The sequence below is a fragment of the Plecotus auritus genome (genome assembly GCF_963455305.1).
Source record: "Plecotus auritus genome assembly, chromosome: 2".
Classification (NCBI taxonomy): Eukaryota; Metazoa; Chordata; class Mammalia; order Chiroptera; family Vespertilionidae; genus Plecotus; species Plecotus auritus.
In genome coordinates this window covers 29,086,804-29,105,369 of record NC_137771.1, presented here as the reverse complement: position 1 = coordinate 29,105,369, position 18,566 = coordinate 29,086,804, and the positions used below count along the sequence as shown (strand labels likewise).

Below are 18,566 nucleotides of genomic sequence, written 5' to 3'. Positions count from 1 at the left end.
TCACATGCAGCCATGGCCTCAGATACCAGCAGCTTCAAGCAGCCTCATGCTCAGTGGCTGTGGCCCTGTGCATATTCACTGGGGGGGTTCAGAGGTATGTCAGTGACAACTAACTGCACTGGTGGCCTTGAGCACAGAGCAACCTGGAACACACTAGCTTCTACCCTTCCTGATAGCATCATGCCCAGCATATCTGGTCCACACATTACCCAGGACCTCATTTCCCCGACTTTATTCAGTGGCACGTTCACAGCGGGGATGGGGTGGACACGAGATCTGTCCTGGAGCCCTGGGGGCACCACACACCATGCACTACAGATGGGAGGGGGCACAGGGGGCTTGGTGGCCCCAGCAGAAGCCTGTGTACCAGGGAGAGGCAGTAAGTGCCTGGGTCCCCCTAGCCCAGGCCCATAATGGGAGGGGCTAATACTGGGCTGAGGTTGTGGGATGGGGATGGGGGGCCGCAAAGTATCTGCTCCAGAGGGACCAAGTGGCCAAGCCCTTACCCAGGGCACAAGCCCACAGGGCAGGCTGGGGACACTCGACGTAGAGCTATGCCACTCTCCCTTTTTCCCTCTGGTGAGGGAGAGGATGATTCTGGGTTGGGCCAAGCAGCTACCCTGTATTGCCCCATCCCGTTCTCGGCCAATCAGAACGGCTTCGAGGTCTGCTTGAAGATGAAGCCTCGATATGCAAGTGTCTTCATGATGTTGGCAATGTTCTTGCAGTCATCTAAAATGAGAAAGAAAAGACATTTAGATGGGCCCCAGATCCTTCCCTTCCATGCCCATAGGTGCTCTTACATGGATGGGTGGGAAGCAGGGTCAGATTCAGGAGACAGACTTTAAACTAGGGGTCCCACTCCCTTGTGGCAGCATCTCCAGCTTTAGGTTGGGCTGGATGATGCTGGCCGGGCAGGAAGCCTGGTCTCAATGTTTCTCGGTCCCATAATTCATGCTGGAAATTGGCCAGCGTGTCCCGCCCCGGCCCCAGTGGTGATGTATGGGCGCCGTCGCAGTAAGAAAAAGGCAGAGTAAATGTGTAATTTCTCCCTTGACGGCCCCCGGCCGCTGGGCGATCCTTCTTGTTGCCGCCGCGTGGGGACGGCCTGTCCGCTACACTCCGTCTTCCCGCCACCCGCCTTGATGTCTCCATTTCATTACTGTGCGACCATTCATCACGCCCACGGCCAGGGTGACTTTGCCGCCACTTGCATGTGTGGAAGATGTGGCCCAGGCCATAATCACTGGTGACAAGGCACAAGCCTTGGCACTTCTGGGCCAGGGCCCTGGGAGACACCTGCCCTGGGCCCCAGGCTTATGTGCTCAAACAGCAACCTGCCTGGAACCTGCTCCTGTGCAGTCCCAGACCAGTGGAGAGGGTGCAGCTTTGTGGTTTCATCAGGCCCTGGCCATTAACCTTCTATTGGACACACCTGAGCCCAAGGCCTGCCTCTCCTACCCCAGTAGGCTCAAAGCTGGTGCTGGTAGGGCTTTAGCCCTGTCTGGCTGTGGCTCAGGTTAAATGTGTCTGTGTCTGCCAGACCCTGTCAGGCAATTTCACCAGTTTTGTTCCCCATACTCAAAGCTGCCCCAGAATCCTGGTGGTCACAGGAACAGGTACTCTGGGGCTTTAGTATCATGGACATGGGTCAGGATGTGTTCTGTCATCACCAGCAGGAGGTACAACTTCCCAGAGCTTGTCCCACTATAGTAAGCCCAGGACAGAAATGGCCAAGGGTCTGGGTTTTTCTTTTCCACTGCCCAGAGCAGCCACCAACTCCTGATCCCTTCGCCAGCCTCTCCTCCCACCTCCCATAGACGCTCCAGCCTATAATCAGGGCCTCAGCTGCCACCAGGCCTGATAGGATCAATGGTTGTGATGGCAGAGGTATTGCACATTGATGTCATAATCAGGTATGGGAGGTGGTAAGGTCAAGGTGGGGTCAGGAGGCTCCACAGCTGCTAAGGACCAACCCCTTGTACTGAGTCTCTCAACCTGCCCTTGCCAGGACCTTAGACTAGGAAAGGGGACCCACCAGAGCTAAAAAGGTTGTAAGAAGTCTCTGGTCAGGCCAGGGCCAGTATCATTAGCCAGTCTCCAGCTCTGCAGCCCCTGCTTAGGCCAGACTGGGCCCTGTCTTGCAGAGCTCAACATGAATGTATCGATGGTAGATGTGAGCATGGAGAGGTGTGACCCAGGACCCAGTCACAGGGATACCTTGTTCCTCCAGAGACTCAAGAAGCTATAAGGGCTGGTCTGAAGCAGAAGAGGGAAGACGGATGGGTGGGTAGTGGCGGCCATGGCAACTCCAGACGTGACCCATCCCCGTGGTTTATGGGCCGGACACACACCCCGCTCATCGGAGGCCCTGTCATTTGTCTCCCTTAGTGTGTATGCCTGTGCGGTGGGGGTGGAGAGTGGAGGGAGAGGGTTGTGACAGGAGGAGGTAGGCAGTTGAAAGGCAGGGGAATGGGGCAAGAAAGGCCATGCAGGGGGGGAGGTGTGTGGGATTGGGGCAAGAGGGACCCTGGGAGAGTGGAGGGTTTATGATAGGGCCTAGGGCTGTGATAACGCCATCAGAGGGACTCTGATAGGGTGATTTTCTTCCTAAATAAGTCTGGTCTTGTCCGGGCACCTCCAATCCTTCCTGTCTCCTGTACTCTGGGGACCACAGCCGCTCTGCATATTAAGAATAAGTCCCCTCGTTATCTGCAATTACCCAGCGGCCACACACCTCATTTCTTCCAGCAGAAAAGAAAATTAGTTTTCTATTGACTTCATTTGGCTCCTCCCTCAGTGCTGGACAAATCACTCAATCTGCCTCCCCTGGCCCAAGTGGAAGTGCCCAGACCCTGCCCCCAGGCCACCGGCCATCCAGAGGGCAAGCACTGACCTCCCACCTGTGCCTGGCCCTGAGCTGGGAGAAGACCCATGTGCCCCAGCATCTGTCCTTTGACCTCTTCTGACTACACAGGAGACGGCTTCATTCACATGAGGAACATCAGCTCCCCCGAGGAGCACCGTCTGCAGCCTGGACCTCTCTCCTGAGTTCAGATAACAGACCTAAGTGCTCTGGAACATCTCTTTCTAGATCTCCATACAAACTCAAAACCTCCAGTAATAAACTGGTTTTTCTCCGCAAGCCTCTTTACTCCCGTGTTCTCCATCCCAGTGAAAGGCACCCCCAAACGCTCAAACAAGAAACCTGAGTCAGGCCTGACACCTGGCCTTCTCCCTCACTCCCCAAATCCAATCAAGTGTGAACTGTAGACTTATTTTCTGTCTAATCACCTACTTCCTATCATTCTGGCAGTCACTGCCTTGGCCAGCACATCATTTCTTGCTTTTACAGCAATAACTTGTCCTCTTTCCCCCGCAAATTCATTCTCTTGTTGCCAAAGTGATCTTTCTTACACAAACCTGGTCACCTCCTTTCCTCTTTAAAGTCCTAACCTCTATCTTCGCATGTCAAGGAACCACTTACTGTTTTCTGAAAATGACAAAGTAGGTTCTGGAGTTAGACAGACTTGTTTGGTCTGAACTTTGCCCACTGGCGACAGCCCTGCTTAGTTTCTCTGAGCCTCAGGTCCTCCACCAAGGTGACAATGGACGCGCCTTCAGGGTTATGAGGAGTAACAGGTGATGTACCTCGGGTCTCTGTACATGCCTTCGGTTTGGAATGCCTCTCCTTGAAGGGAAGACAAGGATGCTAGCTTTCACCCACTGGTGAGAAAGTGTATAATGCACAATCTATGGCATGGATGACACGGCTGGCACACTTGATGAAACCAACCATCATTCACTCCCCCACCTGGACTGACTACTGGTCCTGTTTACTGGGGATTGTGGAGTCTCGTTGTTGCAACTGGTCTATGACATGAAGAAAGAGGAACCCAGATGGGGAGACACTTGCTTCAGTTTACCCAAAAGTCAGTGGCACAGCACTTACGGGCTTCCAGCACAGGCTCCTTCTCCTGCCCTGAAAGCCTTCACAAAAGCCCATGCATCCTACTTACTGATCAGTTTAAACAGTCAATGGCACGGCTAGAAAACGAGGGAACTGGGCAGAAGCACAGACAGATCTGGGTCTTTTAACAGATCAGAGAGACGGCAGCAGGGAGAGTCCTCTGTTTGAAGCCCCGAGCCACCTGGGGCAGCAGCCCCACCTTCTGGAACCTCTCACTGAGCTAATGAGGTGAACCTGAAGCTGTTATGGGGTGGGGGACATGAGGAGCTGGGTCACAGCCTGTGCTCACACTGAAGGCCTCCAGAAACAGGTCTTCATCACCTCCAAATTCTAGAAGACTAACCCGTTTTATGTTCTTGCAGGGTCATCAACTTTTGAAAAAAATGACCCTCTTCTTTTTATGGGCATTAATATTCTTAATGTTGAAAATATTTTTATATTGCCAAGACCACAATGGGAGGGGTGCGGCGGCATAAATCCCCCAGACAGGTGAGTAGAGCTAGCACCTAACAAAGGATAAGCTTGTTGGCTGGCTCAAGGATAGCCCTGTATCTGCTGGGCAAAGGAGCTGCTAGTGGAGGGTAGCTCAGACCATCGGGACACCCAGGGAGAGCTCACCGGGCACAACCGCCTGAGGCTGACATGGTCAGCTGCACTTGTTTGGGAATTGAACATTAGAGGACAGGAAGCAGGACCTGGGCCAGGCTAGCCCTAGGAGGGAAGGGGGCCAAGGAATGTCTTGGAGGTCATTCATTTGTGTGCTCATTAATTTAGCAAACACACTGACACCTTCTGTGTGCTGGGCGCACACGGGCCATGGTGGCCACAGGGCTGCACAGACTGTAGCTCCCTGTCCTCGAAGAGCTCAGAGAGAGACCTGTAGGTGGTGCAGTTTGAACAGTGCTATGAGAAAAGGAGGCACGGAAAAGGTACCCCATTCAGTCTGAGGATCAGAAAAGGGATCCGGGGAGGACGAAGTTAAGCAGAGGTCTGAGGGGTGTATGGGCGGGGCTAGCCAGAATGTTGGGGTTGAAGTTGGGGAGGTGTCCTTGCACAGTGAACAGCACAGACACATTCTGGAGGGGAAATGTGAAGTTTAGCAAGTGGTGGTGGTGGGGTGATGAAGAATAAGAGGCAGAGGAGTGGCAAGAGATGAAGCTAGTAAGGCCAGCAGGGACTGGCTAGAGAAAACTGATGATAGTCCCAAATGATAAGCTAGGAAACATAAGATTTTATTATTCTGGGAATGACAGGGAGACACCAACATGTTTAAGGAGAAGCATGACAGGACCAAATCTGTGTTTCAGAATGATCATTTGAGGATGGGAGGGACTAACCTCAAGGCAGAGTCACCAATTAGCAGATTATACTATGGTCCAGGCCAGAAGTGGAGGCCAGAACTAGGCCAGTGGTGGCAGAGGCAAAGGTGGAGGCCTATTGGTGATCTGGAGAAGTGGACGGAGGAAAGAGATTTTCAGGAAATAGGATGAGCAAGCCTTAGTGAGGGAATTGGCAGGCTGGAGGGAGGAGTCCAGAATCTTAGTGCCACTCACTGAGATAAGGCAAACCAAGGGAGGGTGCAGGTTGGGGTCAGTGATGAACTTAGCTCCAGATGTGTGAAGTCTTGAGGTTCCTATGGGACATCTAAACTTATCAGACATTTCCTTTATGTCTTCTAGGCTTTATATCTTGCTTTAAAAGGCCTTCCCTATCCCGGTGTTATTAGAAAACCATTATATATTTTCTTCCAATACTTTCAGCTTTTATGTTTAACTTTTTAAACTGTCTGGAGTTTATTTTGTACATGGTGAGAAACAGAAGAGCTAACTTTATTTTCTCACTAGTGGATAGCCACTTGTTCTATCACCATGGATTGACTACCCGCACTTTCCTCGCCCTTTTGATATGATACCTCTGTCATACCAGTACACACAATTCCCGTACGTGGGTCTATTGGAGTCAGGAAAGAGAATGAACGTGAAATGATCAAAGAGGCAAAGGGGACATCAGGGAAGCAGGGAGACAAGCTGATGACCTTTGAAAATATGAGGCAGTGTGGCCTAAAAACGACTCAGACCCAACCCGAGGCCTCCTGGCTGGGAGCTCAGCCTGGTAGCACACCTTATTAGTGACCTCCAGGAGCTGGTGGGAGTGTGGCCAGAACCTGTGGAGCAGGGACCAGCAGAGAGGGGGTGGGGAGAACAGTGCAAGGAGTAGGAACCATGGGAAGAATGAGCGAGCAAGAGCCCTGAGTGTGCAGACTTTCTAGAAGCTCGTTTTACCGCCACATCTTTCTGCTTGTCTGGACATCTGGGCAGCAGCATGCTGGAGAGCAAAGGGCCAGTGGGTCAATCTTCGCCTGCCTGACATAGGCTTGCCAGATTAAATATGTCCCCAGCCCCACCCGAGACGTATATATACTAAAAAAATTATTGTTGTTTATCTGAAATTCTGATTTAACCGGTGTCCTGTATTTTATTTGCTAAATCGCAACTCTCTGCTGGGGGCCAGCACCCTAAGCTATGGCTGGGTCAGTTCAGGATACAACTGCAAACTGCAGCTCAGAGGGAAGGCAGTGAATTTAGGATTGAACCAGCAGAGGGACCCTGTATGTCCTTACATTCTGGGTTCGAATCCAAATGCCACCACTTAATAACTGTGTGAACCTCTCTAGTTTCGATTTCTTCTTCTCTAAAATGGGAATAAAAATGATAATTACAGCAATTACTCCCCTCAAAGGTTTTTTTAAAAAATGAAATGAGTTTTTGTCAAGTGCTTAAAACAGTGGCTGGGTTAGTTATTGTTGTTGTTATTACTCTAATAATAACCAATAATAATATTGTTATTCCAACAGTAACTCTCTGATATTTCCTAACCCCTGGTTTCTTGTCCCAGACATGGTCCCCAGTCCTCTGGGCCCCCCGACAATGCCACCTTGCCCCACTCCAAAGACTCCATCTCTCCACAGACACGGCTCTCACAGCTCCCATCCCCTCCCCCCAGACAGGGCCCTTAGAGCCTCAACTCCAAAGTGACCCCTTCTTCAGTGCCCCCCTCACCCCCCTCCATCCCACCGAGGTGCCTGGAGGTGCCACAGGGCTGATGGTGAAGGATGACGGTGGTTCCACAATAAGGGGAAAAGGCAATTTCATCTTGATTAGCAGGCGATTTCTCTCTCCATAATAAGCGCGCTCCAAATAATTAGCGTGCTTTACGTAATAATGAAATTACAGAAATGCAGTCCACTTATTCAAACAACTCACCATTACCATATTTTTAAATATTAGACTTAATTAGAGTTTATCACTTCAGAGAAGTATGCGGACCGAAGATGTTTTTAAAAAAATCCTCATAAAGTGTTTATTAAGCGCTGGTAAAGCTGGGATAATGATGTGTTTGGAAATTAAGGCAATCAAACACTTACCGCTGCTCCTGGAGGCCGGGCATGGAAATGAGGCCATTACACGCCCATTACCCGCCAGCTCACAGCCACTTGGGGGGTGGGGAGAGGATGCGCCTGGCCGAGAGGGCAGAGTGCCCGGAAATGCATGTGCCAACATAGCCCACACAGCCTGACCAGTAAGCACAGCATCACACCCCTTATGTCACTTACATCACATTTGGCCACCAGGGGCCCAACTCAGACTTGGCCGGGCAAATGACTAGACTGGTCCCCAAAAGCCAAAGAAGATGCCCAAGACAAACCCCGATCGGAACTCCCAGGCCTGGCAGGATATGTCAACTCCATTCAAATCCCAGTGCGGAGTGGGGACAGAACCCAGGTTGGTCAGTGAGAGGAGCGGGAGGCTGAGGGAGCTACAGACCCCAAGCAGGTGACCACGCCCCACCCACTATGGGCCACACAGGAAGGGGCAGCAAGAGTGGTGGGAAGGGGAGGAAGCCAGGCAACTGAGTTGGGAGACAAAGATGCTGAGGAGCCAGGCTCGGAATACACCTGGGGATACAGACCTGGCTCAGGGAAAGGAGGCAAAAAGGGTGGCAGGAGAGGGCTGGTGGCTCCAGGCCCATTTATCCCGGTGAATAACTAATTCCAGAATTTATAGTGCTGGGTTTTTGTTCTGTGGCCATTTATATCTGCAAGGGGAGGAAATGAAGAGGCAGCGCGGACGCCACATCTTTCTGTGTTATTGCTTGTCTGCCATTTGCAAATCATTATTAATTGTGGGCCCTGGTGGCGGGCCGGGCGGGGGCCGGGCTGGGTACATCCACATAGCTCTTCATCAAGGACCCCAGCCGCTGCCCCAGAGAGCCAATTACCCCGCCCTGATTGGGATCAGATAAAGAGGGAATTTTTACAAATTAGGGAATAAATAGAATTTCCACACAGGGCGCGGGCAGGACCTGAGAGGCTGTAATGAAAAACCATCCGTCACCATCAGCAGCCTGGGCACGCAGCCCCGGCACTCCCTCCCCTTGTGGGCCCACCCTCGTGCGCAGGGGCCTGGGTATACAGGTCTAAGGATACCCTCAACCCCTCCATGGCCCAGAAGCAGGGAGAGTTCCCCAGCGAGGTGCATGCACCCGCTGGGCTGGAGAGGTCTAGGCCCCAGCTCTGAGACGGTCCCTAGTGCTGCCTGCCCGCCCTGTCTGCCTCGCCCTCAGAGTCCTGACAAGGAGGAGACTGAGGCAGTCCTGAGAAAGGCCAGAGTTGGGACTACAGGGCAAAGACCACATCCATGCCCCTACTGCTATGGCAGCCCTAGGGCAGAGCCCCAGCCCTGTGGACCACTCACTCGGGGCTCCCATTAGCGCTCCTCCCCTTGGATCATTAAATATGTATATCTTATTACACGCCTTGTTAGAGTATCGAGCTCTATTGACTGATGATAAATCCTGAGCCTCGTCCTGGCCATAAATTTATCTGGAGATGATGAAGACTCAATAATCTAGTCAGGCAGATAATATCATCGGGCCTTAAAAAAGATCATTACATTATATGTCAGAATTAAAAGTGAAATACGCCGTAGTAACAGGGAGGCTGCTCCGGCCATTATAATGGGTGCCCGCCTCCCCCCACTTGTTTCTAGCCAAGGCCCCATCCAGGTAGAGGGGCCAAGAAGCCTCACCCTCCTCCTTGCTCTGGGACGCCATAGCTAGAAGTGCCAGAGGATAGCCAGATACGCTAAGTGAATAGGACCTGGCCAGGGACGGAGGTGGCTACTGACACCAGCTGAGCACATCCACCATACCTGGCAGCCACCGCTGCCCCAACCAAGCCTCCACCATAACCTGTCGCCCAGGAGTCTCCTGTGGGACTGTCTTCTGGGAGTCCTCACCCCCTTCTTTAATGGTCTGATTAACCAGGGCAGATGCTTTCCAAAATGGGGACACTGGGAGATAGAGAGGTTAGGCTGTGTGCCAGCAGCCTACCTGGAGGATTTCTTGTGAGCATGTGCAGATCCCGGCCACCTCCTTCCTGAGACTGCCTGTGACAGCCTCTACGTCCTGTCCTTTGAGAAACTTGCTGCCAGCCTCTTGGTTCTTTGACTTCAGCACGAATGCCTTGTCTGCTGCACCTTATTTCCACCATTTCCACAATCACACCTTCAACCTTTTTAACATCCTCTACTGCTCTTCCTTTGAAATATTAAATTCAAATATTCCTAGTTTCTGATGATAAAACACTTTTTCTTCCATGTCAATTGAACCCATTTACAACTCTGCTTCTCCATATACATCACCCCTCATGCCTTCACCTTTTTCCCTGTCCTCCTTTGATTGCTTACCCAACAGCCCTGCCTCTTCTGCCAAGCTGGAGAGCCCACTCCTCACTCATGTGACCAGGGCGAATGCTCCGTGGTCTGAGCCATTTGTGGTGACCCTATTTCCCTGGCCAATCACTAGTCTAGGGGCGACCAGGGGTTCTGGCTACTTGCTAAAAGACCTTCATGGAAACTTGCTTCATTCTTAAAAAGAGAAGCCCAAGGGGGAAATAACCCTTTACATTCTGCTGGATGTTTTCATGTTTGCACATGTTTGAGACTGCAGAGCTATCTCCCAACCTTCCAACTTAGGGGAGTTAGCCTGCCAAGAACGCACTGAAGATAAAAGAAAAAAAAAGGGGGAAACCCTGGGTCCTTGCTGACATTGCTGAGATGCTGAATCAACCAGCCTGAGGATCATCTCCCCTCCAGACTTCTGTGAGGTAATAAATCCCCTTACCATTTCAGGTATTCTAAGTTGGGTTTCTTTTTCTGGCAGCTGAAAGCATACTAACTGATACAGAATGTACAGGCAGAAAAGAGAACGCTATAACAAACGGATCCTACAATGTAAACTTGGCTGAATAGAGGAGGGAGGGCAAAGGTCAATGAGGACACTGATATTTCAGGCATAACTCTTACCATGCTCTCTCTATACATATGATCAAACTGTTTCCTGCTGTACCTCAGGATACAGGCCATGTCACTAAAAAGGCTACAAGAGTGCAGTTTAGACGGGAGCCCATGTGAAAACAGAAAGAAAATACAGCTTCACTGAGAAAGGTTTCCAGTCTGTGGCTTGCAGTCTAGGTGGACTAAAGCCCCACAGCTCCACAAAGTCATCAGAGACTTGGGCTTCTTCCTGCCCTGCCCCTCTCAGCATGTTGTTTCTAATTTCCAAGCTATCTCATGGTCCAAAATGGCTGCTGGAGCTCCAACCATCACATCCACATTTTAAGAAAGAGGAAGAATGAAAAAACAAGAATAATGTATTAACCAGCGAGTCACTTCCTTTTAAGTATTGTTCCTGGAGGTCGCACAAATTATTTCCTTTATCTCAGAGACACACTATATCTAACTATATGAGAAACTGAAAAAACTAACTTTTTAGCCCTAACTGGTGTGGCTCAGTGGATAGAGAGTCGGCCTGCGGACTGAAGGGTCCAAGTTTCGATTCTGGTCAAGGGCATGTACCTTGGTTGTGGGCACATTCCCAGTAGGTGGTGTGCAGGAGGCAGGTGATCGATGTTTCTCTCTCATTGATGTTTCTAACTCTCTATCCCTCACCCTTCCTCTCTGTAAAAAATCATTAAATATATTAAAAAAAACACACACAAAAAACTAACTTTTTAACTGGGTACACACTGCTGCCCCTAATTAAAGGGGGGCTCTATTTAGTGAGGAAGAAGGACAATGGATATTGGATATGTATCAATCAATTTCTGTCCTAGCGACATAACTGATCCATCTCATTTTGGAACTTGGATTCCATGGTCCATCATTTCAATCCTTTCTTGCCAATAATCTCAACTCTCTTGCCCCCTTTTCCTTCCATCACCCTTGCCTGGGGAAACCCAAACTCTGCCTTCTCTATGCCTGCATTTGGGTTGAGTTGTAATTAGAAAAAAATCATAAGCATATAGAGTCACTCCATCCATAAAATCATAGCTATCAACCTCAATTCAGTTCTCTTCTCTCATCCTGTTACAAGAGAGCACCTATCCTGATGTCACCGCTAAAGCCCCTCCCTCCATCTTACCTGGTGTCCAACCAACTGCCTTTTCAGGGGCCAGACATTATGAGTAACCCCAATCGTTTCTTCTGCACTGGTTCTTTCACATTAGCATGTTAATATAGTATATTTTCTACATCTTTAAAAACAACTCCCCTTTAATCCCCTTTCCCATGTGGCTAGTACCCCATCTCCCTTCCCTATAGCCAAACTTCAGAGCTGTTAACACTCATGGTCTCATTTACTCCTACTTCCACCCTGCAACTTCCCTCACCAAACTGCTTTACCAAACTGCTTTCTCTAATGATCCCTATGACTTCACAGGAAGCTTCTCAGGTTTAGATGGATCCGACCCAATGGACTTACACCTCAAAACATTCTTCTCTTGGCCTCAGGGACACCACCCCTCTCTCACCAACCCTCCTCCAGCTCCTTTGTACATGCCTTTGCTTCTGAGCACCCCTAAGATGTGGGTGTTGCTCAGAGCTGTCTATGGCCCTCTTCCCTTCTCACTCTCTACTCTTCCTGGGCAACCTTATCTACTCTTGAGGTTTGAATTACCATGAATTTCCAGTAATTTCTAAACCTATATTCCCACTACTACTCTCCCAGTCCAGGGCACCACCATCTGTCACCTAGGTGGCAGCAGCGCCCCTGCCAATCTCCTCCATGGTGTCCCTCCAAACCACAAATCTGGTCATTTCACTCCCTGTCTTAAAGCCTTCAATGATCCGTGAAGGACATTAGTGGAAGTACTGGTGAAATTCAATAAGACCTTTAGTTTAGTTAAAAGTATAGCATTAATGTTAATTTTCTGGTGCTCATAACTGTACTGTGATTATATAAGATGTTAACACTAGGGAAAGCTGGTAACATATGTAGGAACTTTTCTGCTAATGTAAAATTAGTTCAAAGTAAAAAGTTTAAGAGGTAATAATTAAAACAACAAACCACCACCTCCACAGTGCCTCTTTGCTCACAGGACAGTATCCAAACGCATTTAGAAAGTCCAGGGATCTGTCTGGGTTGCCCTCTGGGTCCCCATTTGCCTCACTCTCAGCTTTTCCTTCTACCTGAAACTTCCCCAGTTCTCTGCTGGCGCTCCCCCTTGTCCCTCAGGACCTGGCTTGCTATTGTTTCCTGGGGTGCCTTATCTGGGCCCTCACATTAGTTGGGAATCCCTTCTATGGGTTTCCCCATTGTGATTGTCTTGGTTACCCCCAGATAGACCACAACCCCCTTGAGGGCACTAGTGTTAGAGGCCCCAGTCTCTATGTATTAAATGGAAGAATGGAAGGATGGCAGAAAAGAAAGAGGGAAGGGGGGGGGGCTGACAAGATCACAGGTGAACCTATTCCAGCCCTGACATTTGCCACCTGAAGCCCAGACATGCCTGGGCCCTGAAAATCAATCATCCCGTCCCCAGCTTCTAAAGTGCCCCCGGCTCCAGGCCCTTTCCTACGTCCACTCCTTCCTAGTATCTTGATTTCTCTAAAACCTGCCGTGCCAGGATGGCCGGGACCCGAGCTCTCAGCAGCCTGACCAGCCTGTCCTGCGAACCAAGGCACTGGGGCAGCAGTAATGGAGCTGGGGCTCCTGGTCCTAGCCAGTGATGCCCTGGAGGCGGGGCTGGCTATGCCTGGGGACTCAGAGCGGGGCTGCCCTCCCTAAGCCCAGCCTCACCTGGTAAATATTTCATCCTCAAGCTGCTCAGCTAATCCCTATTAATTTCAATACCGCCGCCTTGCCTGGCTCAGCTCCCAATGCATTATTTATCCCCTTTGTTTGTTTGTCGCTAACAGGTGGGCCCCAGCGGAGCTGCTGACTGGGGACAAGCCTACTCCATCACAGTGTGGCTGTGAATTAATCATGAGGACTAATGGGAACCACCTCAGCTCCAGGCACTTCTCAATCCGCCTCCCCTTGCCCTGGCACACAGGGGTGGGCCAGGGCCATCTCAACTCAATTTAACTCAATTCAAAACAATACATTTTATTTATTATCTGCCTACATGAGTCAGATGCCATGTTATGCTTTGGGGAGACAAGCTGAACAAAACAGATGTAAGTTCCTGCCCTCAGGGAACTTACAATCTACTGGGGGAGAGAGGCATTAAACAACTCATTTCTTAATTATGACTGTGACAGAGTGTATAAAAGGAGTGCAGGGTGCTAGGGAGTACACTCGGGGGACAGGGAAGACTTGCCTGGGGAAGCAAAGTCTGAGATGTGCTTGAAGGATGAGTGGGTATTAATTAGGCCAAGGGATGGGAATGGGGCGCTCAAGGGAAAAATGAATGTGGGAAGCCTTAAGGTGAGAGACAGCATGGCAGGTTCCAGGAAATGAGAGTGGCTTGAAAAGGGGCAGGGGCTTGCCCCTATACCAGGGGTGGGCAAACTTTTTGACTCGAGGGCCACAATGGGTTCTTAAACTGGACCGGAGGGCCGGAACAAAAGCATGGATGGAGTGTTTGTGTGAACTAATATAAATTCAAAGTAAAGGAGCGGAGGGGAGAGCAAGAGAACCGGATAGAACAGCCGGATCCGGCCCGCGGGCCGTAGTTTGCCCATGGCTGCCCTATACCAACAAGGCCCAGTTGGGAAACACTCTTCTCTCTAAACAACCAGCATTTGTCCTGATTGATTACCCTGAACACCTGATACAAACACACTCACACTGCCTCTGCTGAGTTGAGCAACATCTGATTTCTTGACTTTGTGCTCCCAAGAGATGGTTAAGACCATTAACCTCCAAACGCAGATAGGAAACTCTGGGGAGCACTTGGCCTGGGGGCTTGTGAGGGGCCTGCATGGGCCTTGCAGCACTCTGAGGCTTAGGTGCGCTATGGCAGAATAGCACAGGATATGCCCATGGCCCCCCAGGGGGAGACCAGGCACAGGGTGGGGAACACTGACCCACCACAGCCACACATGCTCAGACCACCTCCCAGGAAGGGACTTCCCTCGCCTCTGAAAACCCAGTACTGGACTGGGCACCCAGAAGACCTCAGCAAACATACATCTTCTGAATGAATGACTGAACAAAAGCAAATGCCCAGCAGAGAGCTTTTCCCCAGATACACCCCTCAAAACTCTCCCAGAGATTTAAGTAGACAACTGACTTAACTTGTACTCAGGGTTTTACAGCACTTTCAAATCCTCAGAGGAAGCCTGGAGAGGCAGGAGCCATCACGAACCCCACTTTAAAGGGAAGAACCAGAGGCCCAAGAAGGTGAATGACGTAGCAGGACCCCCACCTGGAAGGGATGAGCCTTAACTAGCAGGAGGCCAGCCTGGCTCCAGAATATCCACAGATCCACCCGCTCTGTGGGCATTTCCCTAGGAATCTCCCTTGGTGACTCCAGGGACCTCAGCTCCCAAGAACAATCCTAAAAAGCACCGGGCTTAAGAATCAAGGGCAGCTCTGCCAGGGCAGGCGCCTCCATTGTGCACATGGTCAGGATTTGTAATTCTATTCAAAGTGGCCGCTTTGAAAATCCATATGTCTTCAGGCTCCCCGTACATCATGGTGTCAGGTCCTGGAGCGGAGGCATCCATCGGAGGCTCCCAACACCACGGTCCGTGTGCCCGCACGCCTGATCCCACCCATGCCTGTCCCTGGCTCCCAGCTGCTCTGGCAGCACTCCCACCCTGTGCCAAGGCTCACGCTAGCTGCCTGCTTGGCCCAGCCTTACCCTTGCCTCCACACTAGTCTGGCTGCTGGGCCCCAGCCCTGACCCATTTGCCTCCTCTGCCCTATCCAGACTCTGCTTGCTTTCTTGGAACTAGGAAGCCAGCACAGAGGCAGCCTCGATAACTCGCTAACGTGCTGCCCATGCTGTTCTTAAAAATTTATGACTGTGCAACATGAAAAATCCGGCTGAGGAGCCGTCATTAGCAGCGCTACCTTCCTCCCCCACCAGCGCCACCCTCGTAAATTGAGATTTATGGCTGCGGCAGGCGGGTGGGGTGTGTGCAGGCAGTGAGGATGCTGTGGGGGAGACAGGGAGAGACCGATGAGGCGGCGGTGGGGCCAGGGGCTCCCCCCTGCGGCAGCTCCCGTTTATCACAGTCTGCTGTGATACTCCTGAGAGAAGGCCTGGCCTCTCGGTGTCTGCATAGCCGATGCCAGATTCCACTAGCACTGGGAGTGGATGGGGAGGGGCCTATCTGGTGCCAATCACTGGCTTCTTTAGGTATAGGACCAGACCCTGAGGTCCAGGTGCTAAGCAAAGGCCTCTTAGCAGGGTGATTTGGGAGGGGGAAGGTTGGACCTGGGGAGAAAGTATCCTTCTTGTTGGGGTCACAGGCCTGGGCCCCCAGAGTCAGCTTCTCTAACCAGAAGCATCTAGGTTGGGCTGTGATTGTGGTATCCCAACCACAGAACTGAAGGGGAGGCAGGGAGGGTGGAATAAGGATGCCAGGAACCTTCCCTTCCTTCTCCTTTCTCTGGCAAGAAGGGCCAGTGGAGAGGCTAGTAAGGGCGAGTGCAGGTGCTGGACCGAGTCTCAGCCATCTCCCTACAGAGGCCAGTCTTGGGCTGAAAGAAGAGGTGATCCCACAAGCCCGCCCTCCCCCTCAGCAAGCCCTCCCGGTTACCTCCCCTCCTCTCCTCCCCTGCTCACTTAGCCCTGTCAGCCAGGCCATTATGAAATTGGGGTTTCATTTACAGACTAATTAAACATTACAGCTTGTTCACAATTACAACGCGGGGATGAGGGAGTAACTAATTACGGAAGAAATGAGCTAACATTTATCTCTGCTCCCACCCTCCCTCTCCCTGCTGCCCCCCCCAATCTGGCTTCCTCCCACTCTCTGGTCAGTACCACCTCAAAAGGCTTATTTCCTAGGATGGGGACTGGAAGGACCCGGTCCCCACCCACCCGGGACACAAGATCTTATTGCAGTTCCCAGCTACTCTGAGGGAGGGACTTAGCTCCCAGGGCTCTGCCTAGGGACAGTCACGGCTCTTGCACAAGCCAGTGTATGACTAGAGTAGGACCCTGTTTCGATATGTGGTTATAACATCTGGGCTGGGGGTGGGGGGACACTGCCTGCCCTTTGGTGCATGAGTGTGACAGAACTATGGGGCTCTATGGATCTTTACCTTGTGGGGCGAGGTTTTGGTGTGGCTGCTACAGACAACTGTGTGTGTGATGGGGTATGAGCGTGAATGAACCACGCCCTCACCCCCCAACCCCAGAACAGAACAGAAAAGAAAAGAACTAGGTGGCTTCAGGAGGTGATGCTCAAAGCAGGCCTGAGATGTGTCCCTGGCAGCCCCAGGCCCGAATCTCCCCTGGGAGGCCCCATTCACTAGCATCTCTGAAGCAAGAGCAGCAGAAGGGTACCCTGCCCTGAGTCTCACCTTGTCCCTGCCCTCAGGCTGGCCTTGGCTGCTGGCCAGATGCCCCCTGGGGTCCAAGGAACCTTGGGGTTCTGGGGGCCCCCTGTGGGCAGGAGTCCTGGGTCTGGCTGGCCTGCCACAGAGTTTAATAATAGTAACAGGGAGAGTAAGCGTTTCCATCCTTCCTGCCTTTGGGCAGAAGAAGAAAGGAAAGAGGAGGGAGAGGAGGGAGTGGAGGGAGCGGGCTGAAGGGAGGCTTTGAGGCCTCAGAACTCACATCAAACAGCCGGATCTGGGCCTAATTGTCTGACCCCTGCCCCTGCCTTCAATCAGCTCTGAGGCTCCCTGCCCGCCCCTCGCCTAACTAGCAGCCATGTTCTCCTCATTAGAACAAGCTCCCCTTGCACACGTGTCCCCGGACATGTTCCCAACACTCCCGCTCCCACCCTGCCTGGTGGGTGGGTACAGCTGGAACCCAGTTTTGGAGGGGCCTCTGGGACAGCTACACCTCAGCCACCACAGCTGCTGGCCTGAGCTGCTCAGCCCCTCCCTGAACTGCAGGAGCCTGGATGCCGCGTGCTGTGACATCCCTAGGCAGGCTCAGCTGCGGGAACATTCTGTCCTCTGTGTGTCCTTCTTGCTACAGCCCAATTGTCTCAGACACACAGCTCCTGAGGGCGGGGGTGTTTGAATTCTGTTCCCTTCTGTCTGGCTCAGCCTGGCAGGGGATCTGGTCTGGGTCAGGGTTTGTGTTCAGAGGCTACAAGCTGAAGGGACTTGTCTGCCTACTGTACATGGATGGTTCTTTTAAATGGATCCAGGCGTGGCGATGCGTGTGTGCTTGGGGTTGGCAGCATGACAGTGAGGAAGTACAGCTTGCCGATTAAGAGCTCTGACCCTAGGGAGGTGTGTGTTTAAATTCTGGCTCTCCACATCCTTGCTCTGTAGCCTTGGATGAATGACAGCCTCCTGAGCCTCAGTTTCCTACCTGGTGATATCTCCAGTCTCACAGGGTTTGGGAATTCAATGAGATAACAGACATAAAGTCCTCTTGACTACACCTGACGCCCAGCTACTGGTACAGATGGGGATTCAGGCCAAACCAAACACATTCTCCTCTCCATCCGACCCAGGCCCATCCTTCCCCGCTGGGCTCTGGGCCCTGGTCAGTAGTGTTAAGGACTGGGAGACCTGTGAGAAAGGGTCCAGAGTGCCTCAGAAGATGAAGAATAGCTCCCAGGGGCACAGCTAATACCAGGGCAGAAGAACCTAAGCTGGAGCCTAAACTCAGAGGCAAGGATGCCACACAGCAGCAACAGGTAGGTGGGGCAGTGCCCAGCTTAAGGATTGTCAGGGGGCATTGGGTTGGATGAGGTAGGTCAGCAGGACTGGTCCAGGAGGTATGGATCGTCCCAGGCATACTGTGGGCAAGGGAGGAGGGCTGCTATGAACACCACTGGAGCACAGCTGTCTGGGCTGCTCTAGGAATCCATTCACAGGGTACCAGGCCTTTACAAGATTGGGGGAGGGGCCCTGACATTGTCTCTCACCTTAAACCAGTGGTAATGACTTGCAAATATTGATGAAAACACAAACTAGAGAGATTGTGTTTTTCGGGGAATGAAGGTGGGGAGAGGGGATAAGGAGGAAAATAAACTGAAATGAAGTCCGGTTATCTCCCATCTGTGGCTGCTCCTAATCCCCCAGCCCAAAGGAATCCAATGCAGCCCCTTATCTGCCCTGTCAATCACTCCATCACCACCCAGTGCTTGGTGGGCACCGCACGCCCTCACAT

The 18,566-nt window shown here is 51.6% G+C and overlaps 1 protein-coding gene across 18 annotated transcripts in view; it reads right to left on the bottom strand.

Annotated features, from left to right (window-relative positions):
• Positions 1 to 191: 191 nt before the first annotated feature.
• Positions 192 to 18,566, bottom strand: part of ERI3 (ERI1 exoribonuclease family member 3) — a 143,000-nt gene continuing 124,625 nt past the window's right edge. For 10 of the 18 annotated variants that reach the window (XM_080655867.1, XM_080655862.1, XM_080655863.1 and 7 more), the window contains one exon: positions 192 to 732. In XM_080655867.1, the coding sequence (XP_080511993.1) occupies positions 650 to 732 (83 nt within the window). In that variant the 3' untranslated portion in view covers positions 192 to 649. The remainder of the gene's footprint in view (positions 733 to 18,566) is intronic. The other 8 variants (XM_080655865.1, XM_080655869.1, XM_080655875.1 and 5 more) reach the window with 1 other exon arrangement.